The sequence below is a fragment of the Belonocnema kinseyi genome, chromosome 8 (assembly GCF_010883055.1).
Source record: "Belonocnema kinseyi isolate 2016_QV_RU_SX_M_011 chromosome 8, B_treatae_v1, whole genome shotgun sequence".
Taxonomy (NCBI): Eukaryota; Metazoa; Arthropoda; class Insecta; order Hymenoptera; family Cynipidae; genus Belonocnema; species Belonocnema kinseyi.
In genome coordinates this window covers 81,044,381-81,057,985 of record NC_046664.1, presented here as the reverse complement: position 1 = coordinate 81,057,985, position 13,605 = coordinate 81,044,381, and the positions used below count along the sequence as shown (strand labels likewise).

Genomic DNA, 13,605 nt, shown 5'->3' with positions numbered 1-13,605 from the left:
TCCTTTCACTACCATCACTTCCTCTCACCCCCTCCTCTCCCGAGTCACCTCAATTTCCCTCCCTTCCCTCTTACAGTTCTCCTTCCCTAACTTTCACACCTTAATAAAAAGTACGACGTACGGACGGTCACCCGACAAAAACCATACGAGTTTCAGCCCGGGTCTGCGAAACCTTAAAAATGAAGAAAAGTTAGAATGTAAAACGGAAAAGGTAGAAAGTTCAAACAGAGGGTTAGGAGGACGGAAAATCGGGTAAGAGGATAAAAAAAGGCTGTGAAAAATGAAGATTAGACTAGAAAGTACAGAGAGAGAGAGAGGCGGGAAAATAGAAAAAGATAGCGATAAAGGGTCTAAAATTAAAGGACGAACTGAGGGAAGGAGTGGAAGAAGTGCTATAAAGGATAGATGCTCAGGGATTATATGGAAGCTCGGAGAGAATGGAGGATGATTTTACATGTGTTCAAAGGAATATGTAGTATAAGGAAAGGAAAATAGAGGAAGAGGAAAGAATAGGGGAAAAAGAACTCGGGTTAAGTACGTGAGAATATAGATAGAAGGTGTACGGTGGGATTGGAAAGAAAAAAGGGAAGAGTGAGTAAAAAATGAGGTGTCATGAGAGAGGGAGAGGTAGAGGTGTGGGAGAGAGGAAGGGTGAATATAGTGATAGAGGCCCTAAGATTATAGGAGAAGAAACTGAATGAAGGAGTGGAAGGTGTTCAAAAAAGAAGATACTAAGGTAGAGATAGAGGAAGAATAAAGAGTAGGATAGAAAATAAGGAGAGAAGAGAAAATGGGACTGGAAAAAGAAAAGAAATGAGAACATAGGAGGGAATTGATCATAAAGAAGAGGGCATTATATGGAAGCTCGTAGAGAATAGAGGATAATTTGACATGGGTAGAAAGAAAAAAGAAGGAGAAGAACGTAGGTTAAATATGCGAGAATGTATATAGAAGGTGTACGGTAAGATTGAACCGAATAAAGGAGAGAGTTAGAAAAAATGAGGTGTCGGGAAACTACAAGAGAAAGGAACGGAATATAGGAAAATAAATAGTAGTAAACACAAAGAGACCATAAACGAAATAAGAAAATAATTAAAGAATGCAGGATATGTTACTGGAATATAACAGGTTGGAAAAGAAAGGTTAGGGAGCTTATGAGAAATTTGGCTCAATGAGATTTACCAGCAGTGATGAATACATGGCTACATAAAAAGGGATGGAAAAGAGTAAGGGGAAATTTACCAAGAGGTTATAAATAGTAGGTTCAAAATGCAAAGAGGAAGAATAAAAACGGAAAGCAACGGAAGGAAAGTTGGTAGGAGTAAGGAACGAATGTATAATAGAGGGATAAAAAATAGATAAAAACACAAAGAATAATTAATAGCAGAAGAGGTAATGAAAGGAGGAGAGAAGTGGAAGAGAGGGGTTATATTTTAAGGATATTTTAATGCGAGAATAGGAGATAGAGGAAGGGAATAGTGAGGATAGCAATGAATAAATTCCAAAGACAAGAAACTAAATGAAGGGAAAGGAATTATTAAAGAGCTTGGAGGAGATGAGATAGTTTGTGTTAAACAGAAATATACAGTAGGATGAGGAAGAGAAATATACACGCTCAGGAGGAGAAAGGGAAACGGTAATTGATTATTTAATAGTAGACGAGGTAAGAGAGAAGGTAAAGAAACTGGAGTCAATGGAAGAAGGAGATGGAAATAATGATAAGAGAAATAAAAAAAGTATTAGAGTAAATAAGCAAAAAAAAAGTTAGCGAAGGAGGCGATAAAAGTGGATGGGATGTGCAATCTAAAGAGAAGGAGCAAGTGAGAAAGGAATTAGGAAAATGGAGACAAGGGTAAAGTAGTGGAGAAGAATGGAAAGAACATGGGAGAGGAATAAAAGATAAAGGAAGGTAGAAATAGAATGTGCTAAAGATTCTAGGAGAGGATGGATTGGATGAGGAGTGGGACAGAACTAAAGGAATGATCATAGATAATGTAAAATAGAATATGGATAGAGGGTTGGCCAGGGTTATGGAAAGAAGGAGTAGTAAAGAAAGGCAAATATTATAAAGGTTAAAGATTATAGGGAAGTGACAATAATTCCAGCATTGTATGTATGGGAAGGATGTAGGTGAGGAGTGAAAGATAAAGGAAGGTGGCAAGAGAATGTGGTAAAGATTCTAAGGGAGGATGAATTACATGAGGAGTGGAACATAACTAAAGGAATTGGCATGGATAATGTGAAATAGAGTATGGAGAGGAGAGGGGTGGCTAGAGTTGTGGAAAGAAGGAGCAGTCAAGAAAGTCAAAGAAGAGTAGGTTAAAAATTATAGAGGAGTGACGATAATGCCAACATTGTATATATGGGAAAGATGTAGGTGAGTAGTGAAAGATAAAGGAAGGTGGCAAGAGAATGTGGTAAGATTCTAGGGGACGATGGATTCGATAAGGAGTAGATAAAGGAGTTAGAAGGGACGGAGGTTATGTGAACTCGTAGGGCACACATTATGTGAAAAGAAGAATTCAGGCAAAAAAATCCTATATGTCTGAAATACCTACTTAAAAAATGACTATTCAATCGCGAGGCGATTGTTGTAAGTAAATCTGGAGAACTTTGAAGAGGAGCTCCCAATAAAATTCCCTTGTCGATTTGTTTTATAGTTTCTACCAACATCTTTGATGTAGTTGATGAGTGTTCAATATTAGTTTCATTTTGAATTTCTAAAAATACTGACTGCGAAACAATTATGTTATTTAATTATTAATGATTGCCAGTTTATAATTTGAAGGATGTCGCAGCAGATCCATGCAAGCATCAACAGTGAATAGGTAATTTGATACAATACTTATTAAAAAACAAAATTGCATTTTTCATTAGAATTTACCGAAACTTAACAAAAAAATTATTCTACCATAAAATCAATGGAAAACTAAACCAAAAAACGATTACTTTTATTCAAAAAAATTCTTGAATTTTCAACAAAATAGATGAAATTTTATCCAAATAGTTTAATTTTAAAACGAGAAAATTAATTTTCTATCGAAAAAGACGAATTTTCTCCAAATGCATGACATTTTAATGAAGTAGTTAAATGTTCAATTGAAAAAGATAAATTTTCAGTCCAGTAGTTGAATTATTAACTAAAAAAGTTACATTTTCAACCAAAAATGGATTAATTAAATTTTCATTAAAAAAAATTGTTTTACAAAAAATAAATAAAAATAAATTTACAACAAAATATTTGAATCTTCGGCTAAACGATATCAATATTCTACAAGAAATAGAACAGATTTACAGTAAAAAATTCTTTTTTAAGAAACAAATTCAACTAAAATAGTTACATTTTTAGTTGAAAAATAAATTTTGAACCCAAAAACAACGATTTATCAACAAAAAAGTAAAAATTTTCGACCAAAGGGACCAATTTTTATCGAAAATACAAAATATTTGACAAAAAAATTACTTTTTAAGAAAATTGTTGAATTTTCTACAAAATAGATTAATTTTTAACCAAAAAAGACTCATCTTCAAGAAAATTTTTCTCTATTAAAAATTAGAATAATATCAACAAAATACAAAAATTTTTAACCGAAGTAATTAAATTTTTTACCTAAAAAGACTAATTTTCAAAACAAAAAAAAAGAAATTTAATTCTCAACATAAAAATTCCTCAACAAATTATTGAGTTTTCTACGAAGTAGATTAAGTTTTAACCAAATAATTGAATTTTCAATAGAAAAAATGATTTTTTCTCCAAAAATAAAAAAAATTAATTTTCAACTAAAGAGATGAATTTTTAAACTAAAAAATTAATTTTTATTGCAAAAAAGACGAATTTGCAACCAAATATTTGAATTTTCAACTAAAAAAGATTAATTTTTAACTTAATATTTGAATTTTCAACTAAAAAAGAACAATTTTCTCTCAGAAATAGAACAGTTAAATCTCCAGTCACAAAATAAATTTTTAATAAAAAAACAACGATTTATCAACAGAAAAGTACAATTTTCGACCCAAGGGACGCAATTAACAAAAATAAAAAATGTTTGAGAGAAAATTACTTTTTAAGAAAATTTTTGAATTTACTACGAAGTAGATTAAGTTTTAACCAAATAATTGAATTTTCAATAGAAAAAATTATTTTTATTTCCCCAAAGTTAAAAATGAATTTTCAACCAAAGAGATAAATTTTTAAACTGAAAAATTACTTTTTACTGCAAAAAAGACGAATTTTCAATCGAATATTTGAATTTTCAACTAAAAAAGATTAATTTTTAACCTAATATTTGAATTTTCAACTATAAAAGAACCATTTTTAACCAAAATACAAAACTTTTTTAACGAAAAAGTACAACTTTCTACCAAAGGCATGAATTTTCAACTAAAATAAAGAATTTTCAAAAAAAAAAAAAAAGATTTAAACAAAATTGCTGAATTTTTTACAAAGTAAATTAATTTTGAAATAAATGAGGTGAATTCTCAACGAAAAAATCAATATTTAAAAAAAAACTGTTTTAATTTAAAACTAAAATCAGTTAAAGCTCAGCCAAAAAAAATACGAATTTTTAAGAAAATAGTTAAACGCACAACCTTCTCTGATGAGAATGTAAAAATAGAATTTTCAAAAAAAAATTGACTTTTGAACAAAAAGAATATTTTTAACGACATTGTTTAATTTTCAAGAAAACAGATAAACTATGAAAGAAAAATTTTGACAAAAAATGAAATATCTACGTTTTCAATTAAATTAATTAATTTTTAATAACAATAAAAACGAATTTTAAGAACACAGTTTAATTTTCAACTACACAATTTTGAACAAAACTCAAGAATCTTTTAACAGAAAACTTAATTTTTAACCAAGTATTCCAACTAAGTAGTTCAATTTTCATCGGAAATGGAACAAATTTTTAGTTAAAAATGTTAATTTTCAACAACAAAAAAATACAAATTATCAACTGAAAATGGAAGTCCTATTTTTAGAAGAAAGGTATAATTTTAACAACAACAAAACGAATTTAAAACAATATAATAGATACATTTTTTACGAAATAATTGAACTCTCAACCAAAATCAACATTATATCCATATAAATTGTTTAAACAATTTAAAAATTAAATTTTAGAGAAGTTTTAAACCAATAAGCGATTTTTTGTAGAAAAAAAATTACACTTACATGGTTATACTGTGAAACCCTTAATTTATGATTCAATTTTAAGATGAAAATTACCTTGAGAATACTGCAAAGTGTATATGAATATCGATATTGAATTGGAACGTCCTTCCAATAGCCTGAGTTGAGCATTTCCCAAGTTCGATCTAGACAGGCTTCTAATCTCAGCAATGAGTTTTCAACCCATTCAGCAGAAATATTCCCTCTTAGAAAATATTAGTCATTTAAAAAAATTAAAATTAACAATTATTAGAGCAAGAAGTTAATTAATTAAATCAATTAAAATAATTAATTAAATCAATCAAGTTAATTAATTAAATCAATCAAGTTAATTGAAGACGGCCGCAACATTTCATTTTTAAAATCCCCCGACTTTTCTCTCACTTATTTTGTATTTTCCATGGACATCAATATTTAAAGACCAAAATTATAATAAAAAAAAATAATAAAAAAATATTAAAAAATTCATTGAATTGTGTGAATTTAGGAGAATTCAAGTAAATCCAAAAAATGAGATAATTCCGAAGAATTCAGGATAAATAAATAAAAATTCAGGGTGAATTTCGAATGAATTACAAAAAAAGATTTTAAAATCTCTACACAAAAATTTTCAAACATTATAGGTCCTCTAAAAACATATTGATTAGTGAAATCGATTTAAAATTCCATAAAATATTTTAAATGCTCTGAAATATTGGAAATCTGTGAAAACTTTTCAAAACTCTTGACAATTTCTTGAAATAATTTCAATTACCCTAAAATATATGCAAACCCTTTAAATTCCTTTGTAATTGTGTAAAACTCTTGAAAATTTTTTGAAATTACAACAAAAAAATATTTTGAACAATTTGAGAAACTTTTTGAAGCTCTTAGAAATGCCTTCAAAGTTTTTAAAACATTCTAAAATATTCCAAAGATTTTAAATTCTTTCAAGTTTTTTTAAGCACTCGAAAATACATGCGAATTTCTTGCAATTTCTTAAAATTTTATAAAATATTACAAGCCCTTGAAATTTTTCTCAGACTCTTGAAAATTCATTGGAATTGGAAACAAAAATATTTCAAAATTTTTAAAATAGCTTGAAACTTTTTTAAGTTCTCGAAAATTCCTTAGAATTTCTTCAAAAAAACCCTGAAATATTTTCAAATCCTTTAAAATCTCGAAATTTTATCAAGCTTTTGAAAATTTCCTGGAATTAAAAAAAAGAAAATATTTCAAGCCCTTGAAAATCCCTTGAAATTTTGTGAAACTCTTGAAAATTACTTGAAATTATAAAAAAATATATTTTAAAAGTTGTAAAATAGCTTGAAACTTTAAGTTTTCGAAAATTCCTTAGAATTTCTTCAAAAAAAAAAACCTGAAATATTTTCAAATCCTTTAAAATTTCTTGAAATTTTACGAAGCTTTTGTAAATTTCCTGAAATTAAAAAGAAAAAGAAAATATTTGAAAACCTTTAAAATCCCTTGAAATTATTGAAATTAATTAAAAAATTCATGAAATCTTTCAAAATTTCATAAGATATTGAAAATCCTTTGGAATATTGGAAATACCTGAAAATTTTTCAAAACGCTGGAAATTTCCTTGGAATTATTTCAATTACTCTAAAATATATGCAAATTCTTTGAATTCCTTTGAAATTCTGTAAAGCTCTGAGGATTTTTTGGAATTAAAAAAAATTCAAATCCATTGAAATCTCTTGACATTTTTCAGGTCTCTTGAAAATTTCTTAAAAACCCTAAAATATTTTCAAATTCTTTAAAATCTCTTGAAATTTTATCAAGCTTTTGAAAATTCCTTGGAATTAGAAAAAAAAATATTTCAAAACTTTTAAAATAGCTTGAACCTTTTTAAAGTTCTCGAAAATTCCTTAGAATTTCTTTAAAAAAACCCTGAAATATTTTCAAATCCTTTAAAATCTTTTGAAATTTTATTAAGCTTTTGTACATTTCCTGAAATTAAAAGCAAATATTTGAAAATCTTTAAAATCCCTTGAAATTATTGAAATTAATGAAAAATTCCATGAAATCTTTTAAAATTCCATAAGATATTGAAAATACTTTGAAATATTGGAAATCCCTGAAAATTCTCCGAAATTCTGGAAATTTCCTTAGAATAATTTAAATTACCCTAAAATATATTCAAACTCTTTAAAACCCTTTGAAATTTTGTTAAGCTTTTGAAAATGACATAAAATTTAAAAAAAATATTTTAAATCCTTTAAAATCACATGAAACTTTATAAAGTTCTTGAAAATTCCTTCGTATCTCTTAAAACATCCTAAAATATTTCAATCCCTTGAAGTTTTGTCGAGCTCTTAAAAATTTCTTGTAATTCAAAAAAAATATATATATTTTAAAAACTTTGAAATCTCTTGAAACTTTTTAAAGCTCACGAAAATTTATTGGAATTTCAGGGTGGCCGTTTTAATCGAAGAAAAAAATTCCCGGTCATTTCCCGGTTCGCAAACATTTTTCACGGCCAATGAAATCTAAAAAATTAAACTATATTCTAAACATTTTTCCATATATAAACTGCAAAATTTAGAACTTTTATCAATTATAGAGTTCAAAGATTCAGATTAAGTTCCAAAATTAAGTATAAATTTTCAAATTTATATTATTTTAAATAATTTTGAGCTAGGCATATTAAAAATTGAAAAAAAATTTAACTTAACAGTTCTTAAATTATAAGTTAAATTATTTTTATTTTAAATAGTCTAGGCATCCTTCAAAAGATTTAAAATTTTATTCCAAAACTTGAAAAATCTAGAAGTGGTTTTAAATTTTTCTAAATTTAAAATATTTGTGGAATTTTTTTCGGAACTTTTAAATATGAATTAAATTTTTTCTATAACTTTTAGAAAATCCTGCAAATTAAAAAATAAATATGAATTTATAAATAAATAAAGAAGAATTATTATTTGTAAAAATATTAGAGTAATTTTAAGAGATATTTAGAAGTTTTAAAAAGATTCAAATTAAATTTAGAACTTGAAATAATTTCAAATATTTACAGCCGAAGTTAAAATAAAATTGAGCTTTTTGCAGATTTCAAACAAAAAATTTAGAATTTTTTTAAGAATTGTGAAAGACTACAAAAAATAAAAAGTTTCTTAAGATTCTTAGGAAAATTGAAAATAATTTTTCACTTTGAAAAATTATTGTAACAGAAACTTTAAGATTTTAAGAAATTAAAAAAATGATCAAAGAAGAACATGGAAGATTGTAAGGATTTTATTTAATTTGATGGATTTTCTAAAATTGTAGGAAACTTTCGATTAATTTAAAAATATATTTGGAAGTTCTAAAAAAAAATATTAACAAACTTTGTTTCAATTACTTGAAATAATTTACAGTTTTTAATCAATTTTCAATCTTTTAAAAACTTCTACATTTCTTTTAAAATTACTCAAATTTTTCCTACAAATAATAAGTGTTCAATTGTTATTTATGCGTCAAAATTTAAGAATTTCACTTATAAGTTAAACAATTCAGTTTCAAATAGTTTTCTTTTAAATATTTGGTTTCAATTTACTCGTCTTAAATAAACAGTGAAATAATGCTAAATATTAAATACTTATTCTTTTTCTACATTAAGAAATTTCAAATTAAATGGGATAAAAATTAAACAATTTAGACTTGCAATATTTTAAATTTAATAAAAACCTTTAATTATGACTATATTATTATGAAATTATTTTTAAGTTGAAAAGAGTGAAACGCACAATTAAATTTTTAAATAGCTAAAAAAATTAATGGAAATAATATATTAATATATTTATTTATTAAATTAAATATAAAAAATAATATAAAGGAATACCTGAAACTCTGAATTAAAAATATATTATTGATAAATCATGAAAATTTTTATTTAAAAATAAAATTATCGGAATAAATGATATCTTAATTTCAATTCTTATCAAGACTTTCGGATTGAAACAGTTACAATCTTGAAATTCTCAAATTTTTAACGGATCTAGAATTGTTTGGTCAAATCAATTATTGTTCAGATCCATTTTCAAAATAATTTATTTATTTATATTTACAGTTGATAAAATAAAACTGTTTTTTATCCAAAATTTTCAACTTCAAATTCTTTTAATTTTTAATTGTTTAAATCCTCAAAAGTGCAGTTTAATTATTTTAAAAACTGTTAAAATCGAACTTGGGCTTAAAAATCTAAAATGAAAAATTTTTAAAGTGAAAGATTTTCGAATTAGGCATTTTAAACTAAATGATATAATAATTGATAAAAATCACAATTTGGGAAATTATTTAAAAACAGTTAAAATCAAAGTTGGATAAAATTTTTATTCTAAAAATTTTGTAAAATTCCCGGTTAAAAAATAAATTCACTGTCATTTCCCGGTTTTCCAGGTTTCCCGGTCCAGCGGGAACTCTGAATTTCTTAAAGAATCCTAAAATATTTCAAACGCTTTGAAATATTTATATTATAAACTTTTAAATTTGATTCAATTGTTGAAAATATTTTTTAATTGCCTAAAATATTGCAAATCGTTTTAAATATTTGAAATCCCTTGAAAATTTGGCAAGGCCTTAAAAATTTCTTGTAATCAAAACAAAATATTTCAAATCCTTTAAATTTTTTTGAAATCCCTCGACATTTTTAAATACTACATTGAAACGCTTTCTCAGGAAAAAAAATTAATTTAAATTAAATTAATTCATTTAAAATGAATTAGAAAAATTTGCATTACAATTTTTAGAGTAAATAATAATAATAATTTCTAAATATCGAAAATCGTAAAATTATTTTAAATCCCTAATTTAAAATTTTTGGAATCAATTGCAAATTCCTCGAATTTTTTTAAAATCTTATAAAATTCTTTAAAATAATAATTTCAAATTTTTCCATTTCAAAAAAGTTGCAGTTTTTTCTCAATTTTTCGATTTTTCTCAAGCTCTTTAGGCATCAACCAATATTAATATAAATTTGGCAAAGGGGGCAGATAAATTTTTTTTAAATTTCAAATTCATTTTCGGACCGCCTCAATAATGAAACACTTTTTTTCTATTAATAATTTAAAGAAAATTACTTATTCTCTCGATCCAAGTTCTTCAATACTTCAATTATTGGCTCCAAATTAATTTTAATTGCCTCCGGCACATTTTCCTTCGATTCCTGGATTAAAGATTCCCAGGAAATTGATTCCGTAGTTAAAGGAGCTTTCTTAAGCATGATTCCTAAAATAGGGACCAAGAAAAAAAACATTTTTCACAAAAAAAAGTGAAATTTCTGTTGAAAAAGATGAATTCTTGAACCAAAAAATGGAATTTTCAACAAAATAGTACAATTTTCAACAAAAAAGATTTTTCAGTAAAGAAAGAAAAAAAAGGCAACCCAGTTATTGCATTTCTAAGCCCAAAGACGAATTTTCTGAAAAATGTCTTCATAAAGAGATGAATTTTCAACCAAAAAAGAAGAATTTTCAACCAAATTGTTCAATTTTCAATCAAAAAATATTTTTCAGACAAGAAAAAAAAATCGACCAAATTGTTGAATGTCAATTCCAAAATGTAGAATTTTCTAGAAAATAGTTTATTTTTGCAACTGTATATACCAATTTGCAGTAAAAAAGTGCCAAGTTGTGTAATTTTCAACAACAAAGAATTTAATTTTTAATTAAAAACTTTCAAAACCATAAAAAATTGAATTGAATTTTGAAGCTTAAATGCGAATTTTCTAACAAAATAGTTGTATTTTCAACCCAAAAAGACAAATTTTCAACAATAGAGTTAATTTAGCAACCAAGAAATATTTTTCAGTAAAAATTTTTCGCCAAACTTTTTAATTTCCAATAAAAAAGATTTTTTAAACAAGAAAAAGTCTTTTGAGGTCAAAAAGAAGGAAAAAGTTACCCGAACAGTTGAATTTTCTACTCAAAAAGATGAATTTTAAACAAAAATATTAATTTTCTACAAAATAATATAAATTTTCAACAAAAAAACATTTAATTTGTACAAAAAGAGATGAATTTTTAAATTAATAGATAAATTTTCAACAAAATAGTTCAATTTTCAACCAAGAAGTATTTTTCTGCTTTAAATATTTTTAAACAAACTTAAAAAAAAAGTTAATTTTACATCAGAATCATGAAAAAAGAAATTAATTTTCAGCCAAACAGTCGCATTTTTTACGAAAAAAGATTAAATTTCTATCAAGAAAAATAATTTTCTACCAGAAAAGTCCACTTTCAAACGAAATAGAAAAAAAAGGTTATTTAATATGTTTACTTTTGAAGTTCAAAAGAAAAATTTTCTGCAAAACAGTTGAAAATTCCTTGAATTCGGATATATTTGTGAAAATTTTTTAATTTTTCTAAATTAAAAATAAATTACTTAAATTGAAAATTTTACTTGATTTAAAATAATTTTTTTTTACTAAAACTGTATAACTTTCCAATTTTAGGTTAAAAATTTATCTATTTTAGGTGAGAATTCAATTATTTTCATATAAAGTTTTTCTTTTTTCATAGAAAAATAATCTCAATAGTCAGTACTTAATTTCTTTAAATGAGATTTTAACTGTTTTTTTTTTTTAATTTTATTTCCTAGCTGAAAATTTACCTGTTCTATTTTGTATGAAAAAATTTTCTTTTAGGTTGAAATTTTAAGTATTATTTTAGGTGAAAATTTATCTCTTTTAATAAAAATTGTCTTTTTTATGGAAAAAAATACTTTTGGAATAAAAATTTATTGACTTCATGTATTTTATTCAAAATTTGTCTTATTGGCTAGAAATTTAATCTTTTCGGTTGAAAATTCAACTGTTAGATTCATCTTTATTTGTTAAACATACATTGTTGTGGCTGAAAATTCATCATTTCAGTAAAAAAATTAATTAATTTAATTAAATTTTTTGAATAGTTGTCTTTTTGGGTAGAAAATTAATTTTTTCGGTTGAAAATTCAACTGTTTGGTTAAAAAAAAATTTTATTTATTAAAAATCCATTTTTGTGTTTTAAGAATCATCAATTTGGTAAAAAGAAATCGTTTCTTTGGTTGTAAATCGAACTATTCTGTTGAGAATGCGTTTTTGTTTCTTTAAAAATAATATTTTCATCTACAAAGTTAAACATTATATATTTTTGTTTGTTGATCATTTATCTTTTTTAATTTGAAATTTCTTTTATTTTGTGGAAAACTCGCCTTTTTGAGCTGAAAATTCGATTATTTTGGTAGAAAATTTATATTTTGGTTATTTATATTTTGGGAACTGATCTTTTTGGCTTTAAAATTCAAATTTTATCAGAATTTTTCCTTATTAACTGAAAATTCTCTTTTTTATTAAAAATTTAACTCTTTTGTTAAAAATTCATCTCTTTTCTTGAAAAGTTGTCTTTTTGGGTGGAAAATAATTTTTTTTTGTCGAAAATTAAACTGTTTAGTTAAAATTTGTTTATTAAAAATACATTTTTTCATTAAAGACTCATCATTTTATAAAAAAAGTTAATTTCTTTGGTTGTAAATTTAAATATTCTGTTGAAAATTTATTTTTGTTTAGTTAAAAATAAATTTTTTGAACTGAAAATATAAGTATTCTAATTTTGCTTGATAATTTATTTTCTTTATTTGAAAACTAGTTTATTTGGTTGAAAACTCGTGTTTTTAGGTTGGAAATTAAACCTCTTTCTTAACAATTTGTCATTTTGGATAGAAAATTCCTTCTTTTGGATCAAAAATTCATCTTTTGGTAGAAAAATAATTTCTTTTTTGTAAAATATTTATTTTTATTTGAAAAAGTCTACTATAGTATTATATTTTGAGTTCAGAATTCGTTATAAATTTTACTGTTTTTAACTTTTTGTTTAAAATTCATAGAAATTGATTTGGTTGAAAATTTAAGTATTTGATCGAAAATCAAATTTTTTTGTTAAAAATCATAATTTTAATAGAAAAATCATTCTTTTGGAAGAAAAATGATTATTTTAGTAGAAAATTCATCTTTTTTATTGTCAATTAATTATTTTTATTAGAAAATTTTACTATTTTATCAAAAATCAACCCTTTTTGTTGAAAAATTCGTCATTTTGGATCGAAAATTATTTTTTTTTTATTAGAAATGCATCTTTTTGGTTAAAAAGTATTTTTTTTCGTAAAAAGTTATTTCTTTTTCATTGAAAAGTCTACTATTCTATTTGGGGTACAGAATAATTCTCTGTTTGTTAAAAATTCTCCTGTTTTGTTAAAAATTTAACTATTTTATCAAAAATCTACCCTTTTTGTTGAATATTCAACTTATTTTTTTGAAAATTTCGTCATTTTGGATAAAAAATTAATTCTTTTGGATTAAAAATTAATCCACTTTCAAATAAAACTCATCTTTTTTATTGTAAATTATTTATTTTTATTAGAAAATTCTACTATTTTATCAAAAATCAACCCTTTTTGTTGAAAAATTCGTCATTTTG

The 13,605-nt window shown here is 24.5% G+C and overlaps 1 protein-coding gene across 5 annotated transcripts in view; it reads right to left on the bottom strand.

Moving 5' to 3' along the window:
• Nucleotides 1-13,605, bottom strand: part of LOC117179096 (lysine-specific demethylase 8-like) — a 41,196-nt gene that overhangs the window by 12,259 nt on the left and 15,332 nt on the right. For 4 of the 5 annotated variants that reach the window (XM_033370748.1, XM_033370747.1, XM_033370749.1 and 1 more), the window contains 3 exons: nucleotides 10,231-10,378; nucleotides 5,231-5,378; nucleotides 2,559-2,733 (listed from right to left, as the gene is read on the bottom strand). In XM_033370748.1, the coding sequence (XP_033226639.1) occupies nucleotides 2,559-2,733; nucleotides 5,231-5,378; nucleotides 10,231-10,373 (466 nt within the window). In that variant the 5' untranslated portion in view covers nucleotides 10,374-10,378. The remainder of the gene's footprint in view (nucleotides 1-2,558; nucleotides 2,734-5,230; nucleotides 5,379-10,230; nucleotides 10,379-13,605) is intronic. The other variant, XM_033370751.1, reaches the window with a different exon arrangement.